The following is a 24,289-nucleotide window of genomic DNA, read 5'->3' as shown; positions in this document are numbered from 1 at the left end:
AGAGAGGAAAGAAGGCAGGGGAAGAAACAATAAAATGGTTTTGTTCTGGGTTAAGGATGCATTTTCCAAAGAGGAAATTGGGGTAGGCAGTTTGGGACCTGCGTGCTCATACCAGGGTAGTAGCTGTGTGAGCTGCTGGCTTCAGGCAGGTTACTAAGGCCTTCCCTCCACCCCGTCTCCTCACCTCTGGGCAATAGGGGTTACTATGGCTCCCAGTCAGTGCCGCAGAACTATGCTGAGGATCGAGTAATCTAACACACTTTAGAAAGTTCTCCACAAATGGTTAGTGATGGTGAAGGACGTTGCAAGTGGTGGTGGTGGTGACTGTGGTGAATCTGGGCTGACTGCTAGCCTGGCCAGTTACTACGTAGTCAAGGAAGTTTATGGGGCTACCCAAAAAGGCCCATCCAAGTCTGACCCTCACGATCCAGAGACCCTCGCCATCTTGGGCAGTTCTGGGGCATTCTTTATAACCACCTCCCTTCCCCCAGCCAAGGTTCCCAATCTTCAGGAAAAGCTGTTCAAGACAAGCCCTCCTATGCAGAGCGAACGTTTTGTTTTTGTTTTTGTTTTTATTAGTTTCGGGTGCACAAAACAATGTAATAGTTAGACATTTATTATTTATATCCCTCACACCAGAGCCAAAGTTTTGAAAGCCAGTGTAGACCTGCCTGTCTAAGTTCCCTGATGTCATAATACCAACATGGCTTCCTTAGAGCTGTGATGATACTGGGCTGAGCGCTGGGCTGAGCACCTAGGGCGTGCTGTTAGAGGATACCCGCCCACTCAGTGACCATCCAGGGAAACACAAAGGGAGGCCGGCTTACCTTGTGCGTTGGAACTTGCCTGTGCTTGGAGATTTGGGATTTCTTAGCCGAAGCCTGCGTGATCAAGAACCGGGTGCAATGCCAGACTGAAAGCAAGCATTTGTTTCTGTTTCCTTTTCTTTTTTGTCAGCACAGATGGAGAAAGGAAATAGGCATGCTAGAATAGGTGTGAGAGCCCCACGTAGGCCCTGCTGAGTGACCCGTCTCCTTACGCACACAGAACTGCCCTGATTGAGGAGACGTGGACTCAGTGACAGCATGGGATGTGGTGCAGACAAGAAGAGCCTTTCCAAAGGCTGTAGCAACAGGCGCATTCTTTGTAAACTCCACGCTGGTGTGTCATACCCCGGATATATCAACAGCGGCGCCTTTGGTAGGACCTAGAGTTGTGCAGGGTTGAACATCACTTTTGACCAAAATGCACTCATGCTGCACCTTGTACCAATTCACATGCTTCCTCTAGCCGGTTTTCGCCACCACCATATGCACTCAGACCCTTCGTTCACGGGGCGAACCAGGTGTGTTCAGAGCAGAGCAGAAGAAATAGCACGGTAGTGTACAATGAACAGGTAGGGCGAGCCCACCTACAGATAAATTGGCCTTTTTTAATTAGCCGTTTTATTTCCATGAAGTATTTAATACATTCAGATGTGTGTTGTACCGTGCAACATTGATCCACAAGCGTGGTCACACGTGTTTTGCAGGATGAATCAATCTTAATGTAATGGAAAAATGCACTGCAGACCCCCTGTGTTCATTGCTCATGACCCCTCCCCCCACTTTGCGAACTGGCTTGAGTTGTCTTAGACATCCAGAAGAGAAAACAAAGGTGTTCTTATTGCAGCTTTTGGTTTTACACTTTGCATATTTTGACTTGAGGACGATTATGATTTCAGAGAGGTTCAGGCCTGCAGTAAGAGACTGAGAACCTCCCATCATTATAAATGTGGCCTGGGGCACCCACCTCTTTGAACTAGAGCCTAATGCAGAGGAGTGATTTGGGACTGACTTCTTCCTCCCACAAATTAATCTTTTAAATGGTTTTTACTTCTTTCTGTCCCCAGAGGGATTTGTTAAATGTGATTTTCAGTGGGAAATGTGCTTTTCTCAATTTTGTTAGCTGTAATGGAAATGAATAGGTAATCACACTCTGTGTTAATATAGTAAGACAATCAGACTTTGGGGGGGAGGTTGGGGAGGAGGGCAGGACAAGGGAAACAAAGATAGAAAAAGCTCTGTCAAACATGAAATAGGTATTTCTCTGGTTTTCATTTTTATTTAAACCAGCCTCTTCTTTAAAGAATTAATTTGTCAATAAGACAATATTATATAGTGAGTCTGATCAAATTCTGAGGAAAAAATGTCTCCCTCTGAGAGAACGTCTAGAAGAGAGAGAGAAACTCCCAAGAAGACTCGCGTAGGAAATCCAAAGAGAATTCCTGGTGCTGAGGGGCCCCTGCGGGAAGAACTTCTGTTTGTGTTTGGTTGTGAGGGGCCATGATGACCTAGAGAGAGAGAAATTTCCATAATTGGAAGCTGTGTGGTTTCCAGCCCTACTAGTCTCTGCTTATTTGCTGTCTGTATGATTCTCTTCTGCTTCCTCCAACCCTATAAATAGCCCTAGACACCCCGATGGTCATTCAAGCTTCCACACCAATTTGTGTTTCTTTATTGGAGTTCATCAGTGTGTCTGGATGGGAATAGTCTGTCTTAAAACAATACAAGGGGAAGGTGTAATGGTCTCCTCCATCCTGACTCCTGGAAGCACACTTAGAGGAAGGCCTGCGAGCAGTAGGCCAGGTGGGAGCCAGCCCAGACTTGAGTCACCCACCTTGGAGCCTCCCTACTGTCTGGGCAAGAAGCTCAGAACATTTCTCTAGTCTTGGCCAGAAAGGCTTCCTTAGAGCTTTGGCTTTTCTCTCCTGTCTTTCAGAAGGGAACCGACCCCTAAGATTGAATAGCTCACAGAATTAGCTTTTAATGTCAAAAAAGTATCAGGCTGAGGAACAACTGAAGAGAAAGGATACTCCAACTGTCAATCAACTTTGAGAGCATTAATGTGTGTTCTAAATTTAGTCATAATTTGCCCCTTTCTCCTTGTCGTTATAATATCTAAAGTTTCCTTTCACTTCCCTCCACGCCTTCACTAATCCCATTCCTGGTTTACTATGTGGCAATGATAATGAGGTATATGCACCATGAAAATTCAACCTGCCGTGTGCCATTTCCCCTCTTTTGATCATTTCTTCTTTCTGTGGAAAATCATATAACAGAAACTTGCCATCTAGATGTGCTGCATTTTGACCCAATTATGTGTTAATGAATAGAAAGTATTTCAGTCTCCTTTATTTTTTTCTGCCGTCACTGATGTAATGCATGGCTCCTCTTATCTGTGCATTAGCTCATTGTTTATTTGAGTCTTCACTGGTTTCTGTTTTGCCTTTTGCCCTTTTCCTTGGGTATTGTGTCTGCACGGTCTTTGCTGTAGGGACAATTAGAAAGTAAACTGGTGATGTCAGTCCTTTGATGGGAGTCTATCTTTTCAAAGGCCCAGATGCTTTTTTAAGCCCACATCTTTTGAAACCTCAACATATCTTTTGATCAGTGATTCCCAAACTTCTTAGAATTACATCTTATCCTTAGGTTTGGTTGTATGACATCCGACCTCCTTTCCCACCCTGCCAATCCTCCAGAAAGAAGAGAGCAACATCTTTGTTTTAAGTAAAAACAAGTACATTTCTTTTCAGTTTTGTGGTGTTTTGAGATGATATGGCTCTCGGTTCTGGAATATTGCAAAAAAGGAATCACTACTGTGACTCTTGGAGTTCTTGGAAAGTCACTTTAATCATAACATGAAATCTATCCTCTTAAATTTTTTAAGTGCACAGTATAGTATTGTTACCTGTATGTACATTGTTATATAGCATATCTCTAGAACTTTCTCATATTGCATGAATGAAACTCTGTACTCATTGAACAGCAACTCTCCATTTCCTCCTCCCCTAGTCCCTGGCACCACTCTACTTTCTGCTTTTGTGAGTTTGACTACTTTAGATACCTCATGTAAGTGGAATCATGTTATGTATCCTTCTGCGACTGGCTTCTTTTACTTAGCATCATGTCCCTGAGGTTCATCCATGTGATATGTGGCCGGTTAATCTCACTGACTTAAAGTGAAAATACAAGACTCTCAAGAAAAAGAAAAAGTCCCTTATATCTTCTACGGCTGTTTAAGATAACACATAGCTCATGACTAAGACTTATGTTTGGGAATCCTGGGAGATAGAAGTTCCAATCCTTTTTTATGTAATGATGAAGAAGCATTTAAAGATTCTAGATTAGCAGGTACAAAGGACATCTTAAGAACAGTCCTTGAAAACACACATTATCATCATTGCATCTCCTTGGAGTTGAGCCACAATGGCCCCAAATCAATAAATGTCCCTCCATGAGGACTCTGTAAAAACATGGAGTTTTTCACCTTAACCCTTGGGAAAAGAATGTTAGGACAAAAAAACAAACAATGAAAAAAAAAACCTCATTCCCCGAAAAGAGATCGCAGTTAATTAAGGGACAACTCAGTTGATGGTAGAGAAAGTTCCACAATGTTATTTTATTGCTACATAATGAATTAATCTAAAAATTAGAAGCCTGAAACAATGGTGAACATGTATTACCTCACACAGTTTTTGTGGGTCAGAAATGGGAGACTGGCTTATCTAGGTCGTTCTGGTTTGGGGTCTCTCGTAGGCTGTAGTCAAGCTGTCAGTGGAGACTGCAGTCATCTGCGAGCTTGATTGGGCCGGGAGGATCTGCTTCTCACTGGCTCACTCACGTGACTGGGCATAGGATTTAGTTCTTCGCCACGCGGACCTCTCCATCGCACTGCTGGAACATCCTAGCACGATGGCAGCAGGCTTCTCCCAGAGCAAGTGATCCAAGAAAAAGCAAGAAGGAAGCTGCAATGCTTTGAATGAGCTAGTCTGAGAAGTCACACATTGTTACTTCTACGACATTATGCGTTAGAAGCGAGTCACTAGTCCACGCCACCCTCAAGGGGAGCAGAATCAGGCTCCACGTAAAAAAGAAGATTTAATAAGGGCGTGAACAGGACCTGGGCCAGGTACTCTACTGATCCTGCGAGAGAAGGAGGCTGCGGACACAAGCTCACATCTATGGTAGGACATGGGGAGAGCCAGGGGAACAAGTGGCCAGGCAAACCAGAGAAGTGATACAGGTAAGGGCCTTGTTGCCCAGGGAACAAAGAGAGATGCTCCAGGCCAGCCCAGGAGCCTGGCATTGCTGGAGGGAGGAAGTACTTTTACCCATCGCCTTTCATTTGCTGTTGCTAAAATTGAACAGTTCCCTGAGGTCCTCCTCCCCACTAGGAATGCTCCTTCAGCTCAGCCAGGAGCTGGCTCAGAGCCCAGACTCCACATTTCTGTGCCCTGGGAGGTGGGCTGACATCTTGGTGCTGTTTGCCTCTAGAGTTGCCCCTTTGAACGGGTTTGTCTGTTGGCATTTTCAGAACTCCACGCCTTAAGACTCAGCTCCTTTGTCTTCTCACTGTGGAGTTCGATTCTGGGGATGGTCTCTGTGTTTTCTCCAATGCTGAACTTGTGTTTACTTCCTAAATTGCCCTCCTAACCTCCATAAACTGAGTTTATTTGTCTTGATGGATGAATCAGTTTTGAACTCATCTCTTTGGCTCCAGCTCTCTTGGCAGAGAACACAGGAAGATAGTTTTTGCTTATGCGTGTGTGTTGGGAGGTTTTTTTTCTTTGTTTTTCTGTCTCAGCCATAGCCCGTGGGCGAGCCAGCACCTGGGACCTTGACAAGCCTCCATGCGTGGGCTGAGGTCACATGGGGAGTTCTACCCAGTACCATTAGTGATGGGCCCAAATTCCAGAACAGGCTACAGTTTTCCAAATCCAAGGCTCAGGGGAACCAGGGAAATTATTTTCCTGGAGCCAGCCTTATCTTATTTGTGCATGTTCCATTTATGCAAATTGGACAGACTCCCACAGCTAAGCTGTGTGCTGCCCCTCTGCCTAGGAAATGTAGCTGAGGACGCTTAAAGGGTTTGCTCAGTGCCTTTCTAATCTCTCAGTTTCATACTGTGTGAATGGTGGCCAGCTGATTGAGGACAGATAATGTTTTCTCGGTGTTATATATAAAGCACACGGAGATGAATTCATACATGTTTAGTCCTTTCTGCCAGCATCCAGGAAAAAGCTTAGGCAACTGTTTAGCCCCCACAAGCTTCATCTATAAATTGAGAATTTGGACAAGATGGCTCTTATATTATAAAAAAGTGCATTGGCTATATGAAAATTTAGGAATACGAAAGTATTAACAGGGAAGGATTTATTTACAAGAGGAAACTCTCAATACTTTCTCCTGTTACCCATCCCACTAGAAAGGGCCTGTCCCTTAGGGGGAGCTTATCCTCTCTGAGTAGAATCAGCAATTCTTCTTTCATGTTTGGATGCAGATAGTAAGTTGACCCTTTTTCACTTAAAACCTAATATAAATGTTTTGGACATGTTTGGAGAACTGGGGCTTATGCTTACCTTGTTTCCTTTTAAATCCATCTCTTCCAGTATAATAGTATTGCTTGGCAACACTGACTGGCACTTACAACTAGTTGCCCCAAACTAGTTGCACTTACAACTAGTTGCCCAAAACTACACTGTGGTTTCTCTCACCCAGAGTCTGACCAACAACCCCCCCTTTTTAAATCTTATGAATTGACTCATAAAGGGGCATATTGCTGTAGTCAGTCTTTAACTTTTGTCTTCTCGTTCTTATCTAAATTGTCTAATGGGATAGCTCTTTTTAAATAGATTTTTAACATATGGTCTATGTTAGTATAAGTGTGAAAATACAGAATCAGCACCTTTGGCTGTCTTACTGCTCTAGTTGGGTAGCTGAGTCAGAAACAGAAGAAGGCCATACCTAAACATTGACCTGTTTGTACCTATGAACAGCTGAGGACCAATTTTTAAATAGGCCACAGTGAATCAAAATCTCTGCACTTTAACCCTTTCCCAAATGCTAAAACATGCCCTTGTACAAACTCTGGAATAAAAGTGCAGTTGACCCTTGAACAACATGGGTTTGAACGGTATAGGTCCAATATACATGGATTTTTTTTTTCAATTGACCTGTTTAAATCCATGTTGTTCAAGGGTCAGTTCCACCATTGGTAATCCACGGTTGTGGAGGCCCAACTGTAGTTATATGTGGATTTTCCACTGCAGACGTCAGCAGCCTTAAGCCCCACATTGTTCAGGGATTTACTGTAATTTTAGCTAGCTAGACCCCCAGATTCTTTTTAATAATCAACAGCAAAGAAAGCCAGTTTCTTGGAATGCTTCCTATACTCTTACTATAACCCGGTGTATATTTTGGTAGTGGCATTGGTTCTCTCAGCTACTCAGAGGTTTATTGAACGTCCACTCGGTGCTAGGCATTGGGACACAGAAAACAAGTAGAGAGAATAAATTGGTGGGTCCTTACGAGCGCTGAGCCCACAGTCTAGTGTGATATGCCGACACAATTAAAATGCATTGTGAAAATGCTGTGATAAGGGTAAATAGAAAGCCATGGAAGAAACAGGAAGGATGGCCCCATTCTAAATGGGGGAGGGGAAGGCGACAACAAAGGGATGAAGAGTAGAGGGCAGTAAGGCAGGAGGGTTTGTCAAGGGAGATTTGCCAAACAAAAAGATAACTGAGACCTAAAGGATATCTAAGAGTTATCCAGGCAAAGGTGGGGAGGAATGGGAAATGTAGAGAATGTTCCAGAAAAAGGAACGGCATCTGCAAAGGCTAGGGGCTAGGGAGAGCAGAACACATTTGAGGAACACAGGAAGCTCATAATGGCTGGAGCTCAGAGTTCAAGGGGGATATGACGAGAAATGAGGCTGGGAAGATACTCAGGGCCGGATCTTATTTATTCTGGATTTTATAGTTTAGTAAATATATTCATTTAGGACCCTTATTTCCTTTCTGGCAGTTATAAATGTTTTCTCCAGATGAAGATGTAAATCTAAAACATATCTAATCTTAGAGAGGAAGCATTTTCATTAATATAAAGATTGCTTGTCTCTGCTCAGGAATGTTTACCCAGTGTTAACCTTAACTTTTAAGGTTCTCATAAGATTCCTGCCTATAAAAGGTACTTTCTAAGACTATGGCATCATCTTAGTGATTTGCAAGAAAAAGCATGAAGCGTATTTTCAAGTACTGATTTTCACGTTAAATATTCATTGAAACCATTAAAATCCAATAAAAAGGGCTGGAGTTCCTGGATTGTTTTATTCTAAGATGTGGGTAGGACTCTACCATATGGTCACAGTAGGGTTAACCATCCGCCAGGCATTCAGTATAAGGAGGATAATTGTAAGTCCAAATTTCTTACCCAGAACCAATAAGAGAACATCTCTGAAACTTGCCTTTATTTCCAAACACCTCACCCCACAACACAACCAAGCAAGACAGGACATCTCAGCCACACTGGATTATGTATCAAGACACCACAGTAGCCCAGGGGAAGCTCTGAGTTTGGACTCAGAAAACCTAGATTCATGTCCTGGCCACACCACTGCCAGTCTGGGTGACTTTGCCCAAGACACCTAACCTTACTGAATCTCAATTTCTTTATCTGTAAAAGGACTCACTTCGCTCACAGGATTGTTGGAAAAATCAAAATGAAGTAGTAATGGATATTACTTCAAAACTCTTGGTGGGTGTAAACCCTAACACCAATGTAAAATAGTATTATTTTTCCTACAAGTGACAACTCAGGAGACAGCTCACCTCTTTGAGCATGCTGATCCCCTTGCCTGGAATGTCCTTACCTACCCCACCCACCTTCTTTACCTTCCGAAAGCCCTTTTCCTCCTCCATGAATTCAGTTCTGACCTACTCATTCAGAATACTTTTTATATTTACAAGCATAGGACTGGTCACATTCCATCCATATTATAATCGCTTATATGCTTACATACTTGTCTACACTTCCTGGATTGTAAACCCATATCAGATAGGAAGGAGTCCAACCATATCATCTTTCCATCCCTCACACCCCCCAGCACAGCACTCAGTTCATGGAAGACCTGAATGCATTCATCTACTCCATGTTTTCACCAGCTTAATGCCATGCAATGCCAAGATTCGATTTACTTAGTATCATTGTGGGTCTTTGTCAACTTTCACACCATTTTGAATAGAGATTTTCCCTTAAAGAATCAATTTAGCTGGGCCATAGTGGAAGCTAGTGCTCTAATTAAAGGTTGGATATTAACGTTAATGATGAATGGATGACATTTTTCTTTTGATATCCCCTAATTATTAGGAATTCAACCTCTGGCCAGACCAATTTTATATCTGATGATCATCCGTATGTTCCAGAGTATGCTTTAATCATCAACTGAGCATGTCACATGACATTGGGAAAGCTATCTAGTGCTGACACTATGGAATATTTGTGGAATTGTTATTCCTCGTTATTATTGTATAGATAAAAATGCTTTCTCATTTAAAAAAAAGAAAAAGAAAAAAGCTCAGAACTGTCTCTGAATGGGATTTCTCTCTCTCAGCTTCAGAGATCATGACCCTCAGTTTTCATAAAAGCCAAGCTCCCTTGGATAAGTAGTCAGAAATTTGGAGACAGGGCGCATGGTTAGCTCACGTCGTACTTGTCCCAAGGGCCTTGTTCTTATTTTTCCTATTTGAGTCTGCTTTGAGTTTTCTTCTCTTCAAGTATCAGTTTAACTGATTTCTAGGCCCAGTGACCAGAGCCCTTCCCCATGGACTAGATAAGCCTGGATCTTTTCCTCCCCTTCCCGCTTCTTCTCAAGCAGAATAGCATCTTCCCTCTTGTGAGTAAGCATTGTCTTTGAAGCCCCCAGCTTCTGAAAGGGATCACACATTTGCTGAAGAGATACCCTGAAAATGTACCCAAAAGGACTGACGAGGCATAAACTGCAGGTTCCACATCAGTTTCAGGAAGATTGAGGATATTTTCTTGCCCAAGTCTGTAAAGAACAAGTTTCCTACTTTTATGTAAGTTGCTCTGAAGAGGTGCCAAATGTGAAATTCCAGCTTCTCTATGAGGAAATTATTTTCCTTGACTTAAACAAAAGAACAAAATCTCGAGGGCTGGAGTTAATGACTGCTCCAGAAGGAAGACCTGCAGAGGGAAAGGATGGTTCTACAGGGAGCCCAGTCTTTCTCCTCATGTTCACCTCACCCTTGGATACTGAACCTCAGTTTGCTCCCAGTTCTTGTAAAAAGATGCAACATCCTCACCTTTCTAAGGTACTAGTAAAACCATGGAAACCCTTTTCCTTGTTTCTTCTTGCTTTGTAAAAGGATTAACAACTCAAGGAAAAACAAACTCAAAACTCCAAAAACAAAAAAAGCACCCCTAATTATAGAAACATAACCACTGCCTAAAAATAATCAAAGTGCCAAAGCACTGGTCCAATGAGTACCAGTAAGAGCAGCAAAGAACAGGCCCAGCTCCAGGGTCCCTTCTTCCAAGGCAACCGCTCCCCTGTGCATTGGCATAGCTTTCCTTTACCTGCTTCCCCTTTACTCACAGCTTGAGCCCAACAGGATGGGCTCCAGGTCATCTCCTACCCAATAAGAGCAAGTGTGACTTGCCCCACTAATGAAAAAGACAAAATCCTTATTCAAAGCCCCCCAGTCCCCAGTAGATAGGTCCTCTCTGTGATCACAGAGACATACCTACCCATTTCCCTGATTTCAGAGCCAAGTTGTTTGGCACTTCTGAACCTCATTAAACAATCTAGCTCTTCCAAGCCCAAATGGTCCACTGCACCCACATCTAGGACCTTCTCTAATAGGAATTTCCTCTCAGCACTCAGCAAGAATGTCTTGTAGTTGTGCTGGAACACAAATTGTGTTCACAGTGGTTCACAAAGCAAGTTGCCAAGACAGCCCATGTAATAAGTACCCAAGACAAACAGAGAAGAATTAGCCCACAGGGAAAGAGGGGTGTTTTGTTCCAGTTTGAGCCTTAGGGGTAGCTCTGGAAAATATAGAACAGGGGAGAAGAAATCCTACTGGGAAGCTGGAAGGAAAATCTGAGAACATTCAGCAAAGCAGCAATAAACAAAGGATGAGATTTGGGGTAAACAGCTGAGAGCTTTCAAGACTGTGGGCATCACAAAGGAATACAGAAAATAACCAGAGGGCACAAGCGAAAGAAGGAAAAACACTGAGAAAGAACAGGGGGAGCTGTTATGCTGGCTGATTAACGTCTGGGGTTGTCGGCCAAGGAGACAACTGTAACCCTAAGAGTTCTAAGTGAAAATGAGGCCGGGGCCTGAAGGGCCAAAACATCACCAAGTAAAAATGCCAGGCACCAGCAGAGCAGGCTCCAGGCTCTGCCGCCGGCCGTAGGGGGCTGGTTCTTCACACACAGATCTCTTGTATGTCATCCTGCTCCTGGCCTCCTAAAGCCAAGTCGCTGTGTCTTAACAGAGAGGCGATCTGACATGAAATGAGCAAAGGGTCAGGGTCCTCATTTAGTGGGATTTTAACTCAGACCCACACGCTCCAGATGCAGAGCCCTACCTCTGCGCACTACCAATAAGGGTGGGAATTAGGAGAGCAGCAGAGGGGCACGGGTGGGGCTGGGCATGTGAACCTAATGCTCTAGTTTAGAAAAATGGAAAAGGGCCCAGGAGAACTGTTACGATGGACAGCATGCAGCTCAAAGCTCTGACACAGTTCAGACACTGCCCACCATCCCTTTCCTCATGGCTTGAAGCAATAATAATAACAACAATAAAGTGTTGTTCTGATTATCAGGTGTCTGTACTCTTCACCCTTCACGCCAGTTCCCGGCACTTTCCTCCTGAAATACTTGCACATCCCAGGTGTCCTCGGTGCCTCTCTGAAAGGACTTGGGAGCATTATGCCTTCAAATCTGTCCTCCTGTTCTCTTTTAATTTCCACCTTCCTATCTTTCTCATCATCGGCAATCTCCTGCTCTGAAGCTCTGTTTTAACTGAGTGGTTCCTCGTAGGGAGTTTTTTTTTAAATGCTAGTGCCAGACTCCACACCCAGACCAATGCCAAACTCTGGGAGTGCTGCCCAGACCTGGGTGCTAGTTAAACACCCCTGGAGGAGCCCAGGGTGCAGCCAGGGTTGGCAACCACTGCAAGACAGAATCCTTCCTAGAGGCCAATTTCCAGGTGGCTGGGGCTTGCCCCATTGGCTCTATGTGTCTGGTGCCTGTTATTCCTTCAGACACCCCTCTGCAAGACCTTTTCCAACATGAATAACCTTCTGGAGACTAAACAAATCTACTCTTTTTGATAACTCCTAGTCTAAGAGGGTGACCCTATGCTGCATTGGCAGTTCCCACAGGCTGTTTCTAGGTTGTCCGGCTGGCCTAAGGATTTGCTGGGACTCCTCCAATGTAAATTTCTTCCTTGGACAGAGAGTGGAACTGAGGGTTTGTCTAGGTCTCAGGAAGCTGAAGAAGTTTAGCCTTCTACTAAAAATCCTGGGTGGGAAGGTCCCTGGTATCTTGGCATTCCAGTGGGCAAGCAACAGCAGAAGTGGCCCCATGGTGAGGTCTTCCCAGAGCCTTCTGGGAATTCAGGCCTCAGCCTTCTTCAGCTTTCACAAGTGTGTTAGGTACTAGGTGTAGCAAGTGCAACCCTTCTGACGTTGAAGGCCATGTGGGAGTCCCTCATGCAGGGCTCAAGAATTAGCTGTTTCTTGGGGACCCCACAGACTGCAACCCTTGTTCATCAGCGCAGGCCTACGGACAGAGACTAAGCTTTGAGGGTAGGTGAGCCTCTGGGCTCCGGAAGACTTCCCCTTACAGCTCAGTTCAGGAAACACTTCCAGATGCCTGATGAAGTGTTCCTGGGTGTGTATGTAGGGGAGAGGGCGGGCAGTGTCTGGGGGAGCTCTGTCTAGGTTGCCAGGAATCCCAGAATCAGGTGAGAGTCAGTGCCCTCCTGTGGAAACTTCCCCACCCAATTCAGTGCTTGTGGAATAGGAAAAAGTGACCCAAAGTTTTAAAATGTTGAATTTAAGGTGAGTCATACTCCGGACAGGACAGACTCATGAAATGTGGAAAAAGAGTATTTCCAAGGCTATGGCAACACTAACAAGATACACCTACGTAACTAGGGCGTTTCCCTTTGTACAGGTACTCGGTGGAAAGTCAGTTCTTCCATGTGCTCAAACCAAATAAAAATCTAGCCTGCTAATTTAACTTGTGCAGACATCAGTCAGGCTGGTGTTATGATAGTAGTTGAGGTATTTCGGCTTCTGTGGGAGCTTTGCTGAATAAATGAGCTGATCCCTTGGCAACGTGGCTGACACAGCCCAGGTTAACTCACCCACCCCATGGTTACCAGAGTGACCTGTGAACTTATCTTAAAATCCTTCATGGATTTACTTTACCTAATGCCGGCTTCCTCCAGACCACGGGTACCTCAACCACCTGTGGGTGGGGACCATGCCCTGGACTCAGACTCTTGGTCAGTACCCTACTCTTCTCTTGGGCGGGACCCGTACCAGTTAGAGGAAACGAATAAGGAAATATGGTCAAGTAAGAGATTTGTGTGCAAGCAACAAATTGTGAAGAATCGACTTTCTGTTTATGTCCCACAGTCACTTCAAACTTAGGGTGATCATTTTAAGACCCTGCAAGATTCACAATCATCAGAGAAAGACATCTGAATTCTATGGTGTCTACTACAGAAAAAATAGATGAATACACTCTGATTTTCAGCGTAAAAAATTTGGAGCCAACACAGGGTATTATTAACCCAGAGACAAGTAGGAGTCGGAAATGTAATTTACAGGGTCTGTGTACACTGTCTCAGGGTAGTATCATATTGGAAAGGCTGCTTTCAGATGGGCTGCCCTGCAGATAAGCGGCTGGCAGCTAAGCAGTACATTCGCTATCTGCCTTACCTGGAGTGCAGTAAGGACGGGCTGGTGGTCAGAAGCTGCCAGTGGGAGGGAGAGCCAACTCTGTCTTTCTTCCATATGAAGGAATCCACCTAACCTTCCAAGGGCTAAAATGTAAACTAAACAGTGTTTACCTTGGCACCACTGGTCCCCCCGTCTGTATCCTTTCCCCTCTCTCCAGGGGGTTCAGCATCTTCTCATTGCCCAGGTGACACCTCAAAGGCAGCAAATCTCAGCCCAAATCCATCCTTTCCCCCTTCTCCAACCCAGTGCCTTCCTCAGACTGACATCCCCGCTCCTGTTCCTGGGGTAGCAGCCTCCTCTTACCCAGGCCCACTTTTGATTCATTCCTGTCGTCTCCGTATGTAGTTACTGGATAGTAGTGTCAGCTCTTCCGCAGTACTCTCTCAGGTCTGTCCCTTTCCTCTTGGTTCCCTTGCTACACACTCAATTTAGGTCCCTAATCCCCACCTGTCTCTGTCCTGCTGCAAAGGCCTCCTGAAATGCCACTGGAATCACACCTCTCCAACATTCAGACATACCCTTGACTGTAAACCCCTACCTCCTCTGCCTTCCTCTGTACCCCACACCGGAATCTCAGCTCCGATCCTTTATACAACGCTCTCCCCCAGCCAGACCGGTGTGCTCACTATTCCTCCCGCAGCCTGTGCTACACCTGTGCTCAGGCAGGTCTCTGAAGGTGAAAACCTCCTTGACAAAAGGCCTACTGAACACAGGCCTTGCTCAGGTACCATCTCCTTTTGCCAGCCAGCCCAGGTTCAAGTAATGTGTTGTCTCCGTTCTCTGAATAAGCAATTTGTATTAGCTCCAATCGTAAGGAATTTACTTTGAAATAAAAACAATACCTAATACTTGTTGGATGTTTACCCAGGCCAGGTACGCAGCTAACTGCTGTATCCTGTTTGACCTTTCTGATGATCTCATGACTTAGGTATTAGTTTCCCATTTCACAGATGAATAAAGTGAGAGAAGTTAAGTGTCACATTGCTCAGATGTGCTAGAGCAAAATTGCTGATTCCAAAGTCTGCTCCAAGCTCACTACAGACCATTACATCCCCAGCATTTGTTCTCAGTCTACATGTGTTAAACCTCCGCCATCTCACTCCAGTATATTATATATGGAAAAGAGGAAGCGATTCTTACATACTTTTCCCTGGCAATGTTTAGTAAGGCCCCATTATTATAAACTCTTTGTTCCTCATTCACGCTAACATGTAAATGACTAACCATAGCTACCATGACTAGATGAGTTTTCCTTAAACTAAAACTATGAAATTAAATCTGAACTATGCTGCTTAGGGTTTAGTACTGTTTTCTTCTGCTCGTGCTGTCCTTAGCTGATACCCTTGAGACTGTACTAGCTCCTCATACCAAGGTCCAGTGGCTACATCACCTCAGTTCTGGAAGTTCCCGAAATGACTTGCCTTGGCAAGTGGCTCTGCTCTTTAATTAGCCATACCCTTACTGCTTCCCCTTATTTAATATCAGGAAGTTTCCACGTGTTTCATCCCCTTCCCTGTCTTGGCCATAGTGCTTTCCTACTATTCTTTTCCCATTTTGTACTTTTGTTTAGTGCTTTTCCCTTCAATGTGTTATCAGAATGCAATCTGCAGATTTTTGCCAAGTTGTCTGGACTCTTTATCTCCATATGTGGTATCTCAGTTCTTTCTTAAATCCTCCCTTCTGGTATGAGTGCACATATTCTTTATGAACTATTCCAGAACCCAGCATCATTAGGAGTTAAGATGAGTGTGGTACGCAGACCTATCGTGTTTCCCCAAAAATAAGACCTAGCCAGACAATCAGCTCTAATGCTTCTTTTGGAGCAAAAATTAATATAAGACCCGGTCTTATGTTATGTTAGATAAGACCAGGCCTTATGTTATGTTAGATAAGACCAGGTCTTACAGTAAAATAAGACCGGGTCTTATATTATAGTAAAATAAGACCAAGTCTTGTATTAATTTTTGCTCCAAAAGACGCATTAGAGCTGATTGTCTGGCTAGGTCTTATTTTCGGTACCATAACTTACAGAAGTCTTTATACTCAGCTGTCTTAGCCAGGTTAGTAAATACTCAGTGAGAGCTACAATGCAAACAATAAAACCCAGCGTGATGCAGAAATCTTTTGTTTTTTATTTGAGGATGATAGATGATCCTTTCTCCCCAACACACCTACCCTTGTCATTGGGATTCACTTGACTAATATATATTCAAATTAATATGTATCCTTTGATCATATCCTGATTGGTTGGTGAGTGGGCTGTAGTCAAGAAACATTGCTTATACCAAAGGAAAGTCAAGTGGAGGACTAAGGACAATCATGATGAATAATCTGCCAGCAGATAAATAAAGGGTAGATGGAACACCACTTCGGTTAAGGACCTGGGCAGTGTGTGCACTGGTGCATTTTCAGGACAGCGGCTATCTTCTCAGTTTCTGTTGGGCTAATCCTGTTATGTTGTTCTTAGTTTACTACTGCCCTTTGCCCACTGCATCCAATCTGGGCTGTCCCTCTCCCAGTGAACATGAGGAACATCTGATTCCAGAGTTCCTGACTCAGTTCTGAGTCAGCAGGTGGCATCTTCAGTTAGATCCACTGGGGAAAACATTAGAGAACAACGATGCGCTAAGTTGTGTGGCACTAACTCTGAACCGAGACAGATTTCAGAGGAGAAATAAGTGCGAACTGGAAAAAAGATGTCTGTAAATGAGCTGTGAAAAAATGTCACAAGGAGATGAGACTCCAGCCGTAGGGCTTCAAATATGTGGTAAGGCATTGTTAAGAGATGAGAGGAGGGAGGCCATCGTAGGTGCTCCAGTGCATCCACAGAAGCAAAAGTTCTAGAAGCGGTAATGAGTGTGTAATGGTGGGTGAGCATGATTGCTAGTCACAGAACATGGGCAGAAGTAAGAAAGAAAGTGGCTTTGTAGGGGAAAAATGGAAGAGATGATGGGGGAAATGAAGAAGGCAATAAAGCAAAAAGTAATGTGTGGTCAAATATGATAACAAAAGTGGACAAAAATTGATTATTGGAGAGAATTTTACTTTTGACCATTTCCCACGCTTACGGAGTATATTCAACTCCAAAACATGTCCGCTCCTAACATCTTCTATGCAGCTCTTTCAGACGAAAAAAAAAATGGCCAAGTAGGTAATGGCTGATACCTTTGTTATGAGTCACATTCCCTACTTGTAGGTGGCTGAGGAGGGGTGCATTGGACTGATTTACAGGGGCCGAGAGCACCAAAGCCAGGTAGTAGAACCTCAACACTTCATGCATGTCACAGATGCCACATGACTGTGCTCTCGGGCACATTCGTGATAGGTACATTCACTTCCACATCCAAAGAGAAGATTCTCAGGCCTGCCTGGTTTACTCTTCTGTAAAAATATGTGCGTGGCTTGTTCAAGGTCTCTTGGCTATAAGCGGATAAGAATCCAGGGCCAAGTGTTCCATCTTCAAGAGTGCTTTGTTTTCTGTGTTTTTTTTTTTTAATGTGGTGAGGACATCTTAGGTCATGTCTGGGGAGTGTTTTGTGCTCTGTAGGAGACTAGGAAATTATTCACATACTTATTTTACATTATCCCTGTGCTTTTTATAGGATAACAAATGTTAACTCTGTTTCCTCGACAACTTTATATAAAACCAGCTTGAATGAATTGCTGGTCAGATTCCAAATCAATTCCATTTCAGGATCTTCTCTTCATGACGTTTGTGTGTGAGAGGTGCCCTTCTTAGCTTCTTCAGAACCAAGTCAAAATATTCCAGGTATAAATCCATCCATAATTCTTCCTTTTCTGCATTTTTACTGATTTCTCAGAACATAGCTACGTCTAGGTTATAATCGAATATTTCTAAAGTAATCTGCTGGACTGTGGGTCATTTGTCTAGAACTTAATTAGAAGGGGCTGAGAAGGAGGATAGACTCAGGTGGAGATTCTGCAGGAGACCTCTGACTCCTTCTAGGTCCTTTTAAGGTGACACTGATTCATTTATTTGAATTTTAGTTTTCCTCCAAGCTTAAAACTTTCTTCTTCCTTGCTACAACTTCATTTAGGACTGGCTTATCTTTCTTCATTTCATTTTTTCTTTTTCCTTCACCTCCTACTTCCCTTCTTTCTTCTTCTTCCTCTTTCCTTTCAAGGAATGATTTGTTAAAAGAGACCATCTAAAGTTGTTAGGCAAGAGTTATAAAAAATAAGGGATCAAGAAGTGTACTTAGAGACTTCAAAACGGTCGAAAGAGATTGAATGAGAACTGAGTACAGAGTTGCCTGGTTTCCTCACAGTCATCTGAGACAGAAAGATACTGGTGGCTTTGAACTGGGGAAAGCCTGGGGATAGCACTGGGGACAGCTTGGTTGCTGCCTGGAGTGGCCCAGGGTAGGGAAGGGGAGTGGGCATTTACTTCTATGTACAGGATGTTTGCTAGACACATGTGTGAGCAGCCTGAAGTCCTAACTGGAACAAAGGCAAGGATAAATAAATAATTGAACCTCTCCTGCTGTTTGTTTCTATACATTTACATATTCTGTGACGTGCTTTAAGTGGAATCCAAACACTGAGCATGATTTTAGATGACATGGTTGTTACCCTTGGCCTGGCCTCCAGGACGGATTTTGAGCTTCCTGCCCAAAAATGAGCTCAGAGCGAACTAAAAGTTTCTTTATCCTTAAACACAGAAATAAATTCTGGATCTGCTTTGGCTTTCTTGGAAAAAAAGGCAGAGTGGAAAGAATTAGAAGTGATTTGGTAAAGAGTCATTTTGCTGAGCACTCTCCTGAGGTAGGATGGAACCTTCAGGAATTGAGTTGCATGATAGGCATGCAATTTGCAGTGATTGTGTGCAGTGAAATTGCTTATTAGCACAATATGTGGGACAGTGGTTCTTGAGAGTGGCAGAAGGGAGTGCAGTATTTTGGGATCTGCTATCCTATTTGCCCAAAATATTTTCATCATCCCTTCACTTCCAGCCAAGATTTGTCCACTTGCCGTCTCTGAGGGTCACCATGAAGTCCCTTCCTTTACTTGGGTTCACCATGTATCATCACTCCTCTTTCTGTAATGCTGCTGCCTGTGCCTTTCTCAAGAATTTCTCCATTCCCTCTTCATATTCTGAGGGAATTTTCCAATTTTTAGGACAGTTAGTGGCAAAGAACCAAGCAGAGTTAGGTAAGTAGATGACCTTGTGGGTTTCAGCACTCAAGTAAGCAGGAACAATCTGGAACCTATGGATTCTTCTGACCCAGGAAGTCAGGTAGAAGCCAGCCTGCCTCCACCTTCTAGGGGGTCAGTTCACCCCTTTAATATTAGTCTAATCATTCATTGAGCTGAGTTTCCTCTGCACAAGACTACCTCTCCAAACCTAACGGCCGTTCTGTAGGTTAGCACTTTCCAGTTCAGGTGTTATTTATTAACCTTTTCATTATGTGACTGAATCCAACATTTGTTCAAGGACATTGGAAATAGCCAAGGGTTTTGTAAATTTTGTGCAGCAGATGGGTCCTCAGGGCCCCTCCTTGGGCCCTACACACCATGGACTCCACAGGAGTCGGTGAGTACTGTGTTTCCCCGCAAATAAGACCTAGCCAGACCATTAATATGAGACCCGGTATTATATTATATTATATTATATTATATTATATTATATTATATTATATTATATTATATTAATATTATAAATTATATTATAATTATATAAGACCCGGTATTATATTACATATTATACCAGGTATTATATTAAAATAAGATTGGGTCTTATATTAATTTTTGCTCCAAAGGATGCATTAGAGCTGATGGTCTGGCTAGGTCTTATTTTGGGGAAAACATGTTAATACGGATTTTTCTTGTATGAAAATCACAGAATTCTCATGGTAGCCTGGTAGCAGAATTGGGATCATTTATGTTTTTAGACTGGTGCAAATATTGACTCAGCAGCCCATTAACCTAAGGTATTATATGTACTTATATTCCAAGGGTTGGAGAGAAAAAGAAGAACCCACAGTATGATTTGTCCTAATCTTGAACCCCTAATCTTGGCAATGGCTCTCATTCAAAGTATTCCTGGGTTCAGGTGTTTTAAAAGTATTCTCACTTCTCCTTCAATGTTCTGCTTCCTGGAATAAGGAAAGTATTGGAGGGAGATGGATACAGTGGATCTGTGCTCTGTTCGGTGCTTCAGTTCTAATACAGTTAATTCTAACTTACACTGTAGTTGTTGGTGTAAGGACAGACACACAGACCGATGGGACAGCACAGAGAATCCAGAAATAGATTCACACACAAATGGCCAATGGGTTTCCCACAAAGGCACCTGGACGATTCAGTAGGAAAAAGGGGATCTTTTCAACAAATGATTCCAAAGCAATGGGGTCTTTTGTGGTGGGGGATGGCGGTGAACTGTGACCTCTACTTCCTCGTGTACACAAAAAGTAATTCAAGATGAACCACAAACCGCAATGTGAAAAGTAAAACCATAAAGCTTATAAAAGAGCACACGAGTTCTTTATGGAGTTGGGCTAGGCAAAAATTTCTTTAACTGGCCACAAAAAGCACTAATCGTAAAAGAAGAATTTGATAAATTGTACGATATTAAGACTAAGAATATCCTAATTTTAAATTATGCCATGGGAAGAACCCATAGCATGTCTTGAAGACCTGTGACAGAAAATTAGACTGGAATTCTTCCATGCGCACTCCAGAATCTGCTGACAGAGGTGGATAACTCTGCTACCTGTTCTGACTACCATAGGGGGCTGGAGGCATCTTCAAATAAGTGGTTCGTTACAAGACTGAGGCTCTCAGAGCTCACAGTACAAAAAATGCCTTGCATTCCTGTGTGGTTTCGCTATGTGAGAGGCAGCTTTGTTCCTGAGCCCCTCCAAATCTCTAAACACTTGTGTATTCGTCTCAGAACAATCCCTTGAGATGTCCTGAGCTTTGGGGTCATCCTGCTAAGTCCATGTGTAGGAAGGAGGACAGAGCCACATGGGAGCCCTCAGAGGTGAGCAGAAGTAGTTCCAAGTCCGGCCAGATCCGGTTCTGTGGTGTCCAAGCCCTTGCAGTCCCAGGGCCCTGAAGGAAGCTTGGGTGGGGTGAAGTCCAGCCCAGCCTTTTGCAGGGCCCTGTGTTGGTGCAAGCAGACTGGAAAGCGTCAGAGACAGAGCCAGAAACACACATCAACACAGTGCCACCATGCTCACCACATCCACGTTTGCAACAGAAAAGCCAAGACCCCTGGCCAAGATAGAGGCTTCCTCTTTAGACCTATGGTGTAGAGGGAAGGAAGCACGAAATATATTTAGAGCTTTCAAAACTTTGATTGTTTTGCACATTCTTGCAAAGGGAAAAAATAAAAAAGCCCCGGGGATTAAAAAAAATCAGCTTCTAATACTTTAGATGAGTGGGAAAAATCTTCCGTGCTGGGATCATTTCCTTTCTGTTTCAAGAAATTAATAGTGTGCTGGAAATAGCCTGCTGCAAAAGGGGGAGACTTCATGTCCCTTGAATGCTGATTATGCCAGAAAACTTTCCAGGCTAAACGGAGGTTGTCCCTTTCCCAAGACGCTGAAGCAAGATGACCCTGCAGTTAGACATTCGGCTGAAGACCCAAGGTCATGGAGAGCTGAAAGTCAGAGAGAATAATTAACTCGTTCATTCAGGAAACAGCATTGAGCCTGAATGCACTGTCACTCGGAGAGCCCTGGTTCCCAGGTCCACTTCCCTCTCCTGTGGACAGTCTCTGGTCTCTCTGAAGGCGCCCGCTGCCTGAAACCTGGCATTCAGAATCAGCAGAAGTGAAATTCTAATTACCACCCACTCAAAATTAGGTGTGCGTGTCTTTTCTACTGCAGATGTTGGGGGGCTGGCCTCTTAGCAGGAAAGAGCAGTGAGCAAGCACAGATCTTTCAGAATCTGTTGGCTTCAAAAGTGTTGCCTTTCAGAGCTGGACCAGAAACCATCCAGTGGGTTTACTTGCATCTGCTCCACTCATGTGTAAAGGATCCAAGCCCTGGGACTTTCCGGTAATGTCTTACGTAGGGTTGGTTGCTTCTCAGTTGATTAGAGCAAGGACCAGTACTTGCTGTGTGTGGGGCCAAGTAGTAACTGTTTAAGGTCATACAGTCTCAGCCGCAGCTGGTCCTTGGGCATGGCGGTGTTCCAATAAAATTGTGTTGTGTTGGACAGTGAATGTGAACTTATAATTTTCACATCATGAAATAGCCTTGTTTTAATTTTTAAATCATTTTAAAATGCAAAGACCACCCACAAGCCATGTAAAAAAACAAGTGGCAGGCCAGAGCTGGCCCACGGGCCCTGGGTCCTCCTTGGTAACAAAAAGGATGCATACCCTTGAGGTTGGTGCTAAGGGCCTTCTCACCTCAGGGATATAGAGAAGGCCGAGGGAGGTGTCCCAGGATTGATGGGCTGGGAAGCGTCACTCTGGGCTCTCCCTGGGAGGTCCCGTTCTGGTGACCCTTCAGACAACGCTTTGACAGTTGTCCCCACTTGCCAGCCAGTGCCTGCTGCCAGGGACCTGGCCATAGAGAACCCTGGGAAAGAGCCTTTTCCTTGGGGGCCCTGTCACTGCTTCTCTTTTATCCACTGTCTCCCCCAAACTGTGGTGGGAGGAAAGACTCTTCCACCTTCTTCCTTGATACTAGGTCCCTTCTCTTTGAAGGTGTCTCCTTCCAGTCTCCCAGGACACACAGCGCTTCATGTTTTTCTCTTCCGTGAAATTTACCATCCCTGCCTTCTCGCCACTGACTCATCAACCTCAGATCCTAAGCTTCCTAAAGCGGGGACTACCATCTTTTCTGGGTGCTCAGCACATTTTCAGATATCTTCGTAGATTTCATTGTGTTCATTACCCAAGGAGTGGTTGCATGTTGCCCCCTTGAAATAAAAATACTGGTAAACAAAAAAGAACAACATGAAACATTTTGGAACTGAAATTTCACTGTATTAATTGGAAAGACCCAGATAATGCAAAACAGATGGTAAATTAAAACTCATTTAAGCATGATTTGAGAGAGAAGAAAATTTCATAAACAATCAATTTCTCTTCCTAATTATTTTTGTTTTTGTCTAGAGGTATGCATTCCCAAGGCAAGATTAAAAGCATGCTGGTAGCCCGGGGGAGCCAGTCTGGTCTTTGAAGTGTGCTTCCAATAATTCAGAGAGGGTGGCCTCATAAACATAATCAAGTCTTTACTTCCTAATATGCTCCCTGATGTTAAAAACTGTGTTTGGCTTTGTGCCCTCTCTTGTAGGTCCTTCCATCGTGACGTCCCCCAAGGACATCTGGAATGTTACTGGCGCCCAGGTGTACCTGAGCTGTGAGGTCATCGGAATCCCAACCCCTGTCCTCATCTGGAACAAGGTCAGTGACATAGAATTCAGGAAGACATCCTAGACTGACAGGCTCCTCTCTCACTGTGCAAGGATGGTTGTAACCTAAAATCCTCAGCCTGTTCCATTGGTTCCATTGTGTGCTGCTCCTCAAAGTGTGTCTGTGGGGGTGGGGGGCTTATGACAACCTTCTGGACACCTCCCAATGATTTTACTGACCTCCAGAACAGTCCCTGCTTTGCTTTTGTTAGCAGGGCTGGTGCAGGTGGCCTTAGGAGTGGGAGAACAATGCTAAACAGCCAAACCCACATGTGAGCATGTGTGTGCGTGCATGGGTGTGTGTGTGTGTGTGTGTCTCCATTGGAGTGGGTAAGAATGTGGTTTCCTTAGCCAGGTTGAGTGAGTTCTCTCTAAGCTGGGGTTTTGTAGCCTTGGCCTTGTTGGCATTTTGAACCAGCCAATGCTTTGTTGTGGGGTCTCCCCTGTGCTTTGTAAGATGTTTGTTAGCTGCATCCCTCGCCTCTCCCCGATAGATGCCAGTGGCACCTACAGCCCCACCCCGGTTGTGACAGTCAAAGGTGTCTCTAGACATTGCCAAATGTCCCCTGGGGGGAAAGTCACCTAGACTGAGAACCACTGCTCTACGCCTCAGTTTCCTCCTTTGTACGATGATAGTAACATGTAATTCTTGCAAAGATTACATCAAGTAAGGCAGGTAAAATCACGTGGCTCGTTGTCAGATACATAGTTAGCACTGAGTTGTCAGCCGCTGTTCCCAGAAATGTTTCCCTTCGAGTGGCATCATCTTGTATAACTAGCTTCACATTTGAAGAACAACATCCTCTCAGCATGTCTGTAGAACGGGAAAAAATACTCATCGGCCAAATCAAATACTACTTCACAGTTGTGCTGTACGTTCCATTATTTCCCTTTTTATACACTGGGACTCATTTAAGGGTCACAACAGTCCGACGGAGTGAATATCATCAAACTCTTGCTGACACAAAGGAAACCTAGTTTAAGTCGAAGGCATAGCCAGACTCCCCTTCGTGGCATGTTGACTTCCCCAGCAAGCTCTGAGATGGACGATTATCTCTTGATTATTTTGTTTGC

At 44.0% G+C, this 24,289-nt stretch overlaps 1 protein-coding gene across 1 annotated transcript in view; it reads left to right on the top strand.

Moving 5' to 3' along the window:
* Positions 1–24,289, top strand: part of IGFBP7 (insulin like growth factor binding protein 7) — a 65,501-nt gene that overhangs the window by 32,650 nt on the left and 8,562 nt on the right. Inside the window, exon 2 of the mRNA XM_081048592.1 lies at positions 23,098–23,207. Within this exon, the coding sequence (XP_080904718.1) occupies positions 23,098–23,207 (110 nt within the window). The remainder of the gene's footprint in view (positions 1–23,097; positions 23,208–24,289) is intronic.

Source organism: Rhinolophus hipposideros, assembly GCF_964194185.1.
Source record: "Rhinolophus hipposideros genome assembly, chromosome: 1".
In the NCBI taxonomy this organism is placed as follows: domain Eukaryota; kingdom Metazoa; phylum Chordata; class Mammalia; order Chiroptera; family Rhinolophidae; genus Rhinolophus; species Rhinolophus hipposideros.
This window is presented reverse-complemented; position numbering and strand designations above follow the sequence as displayed.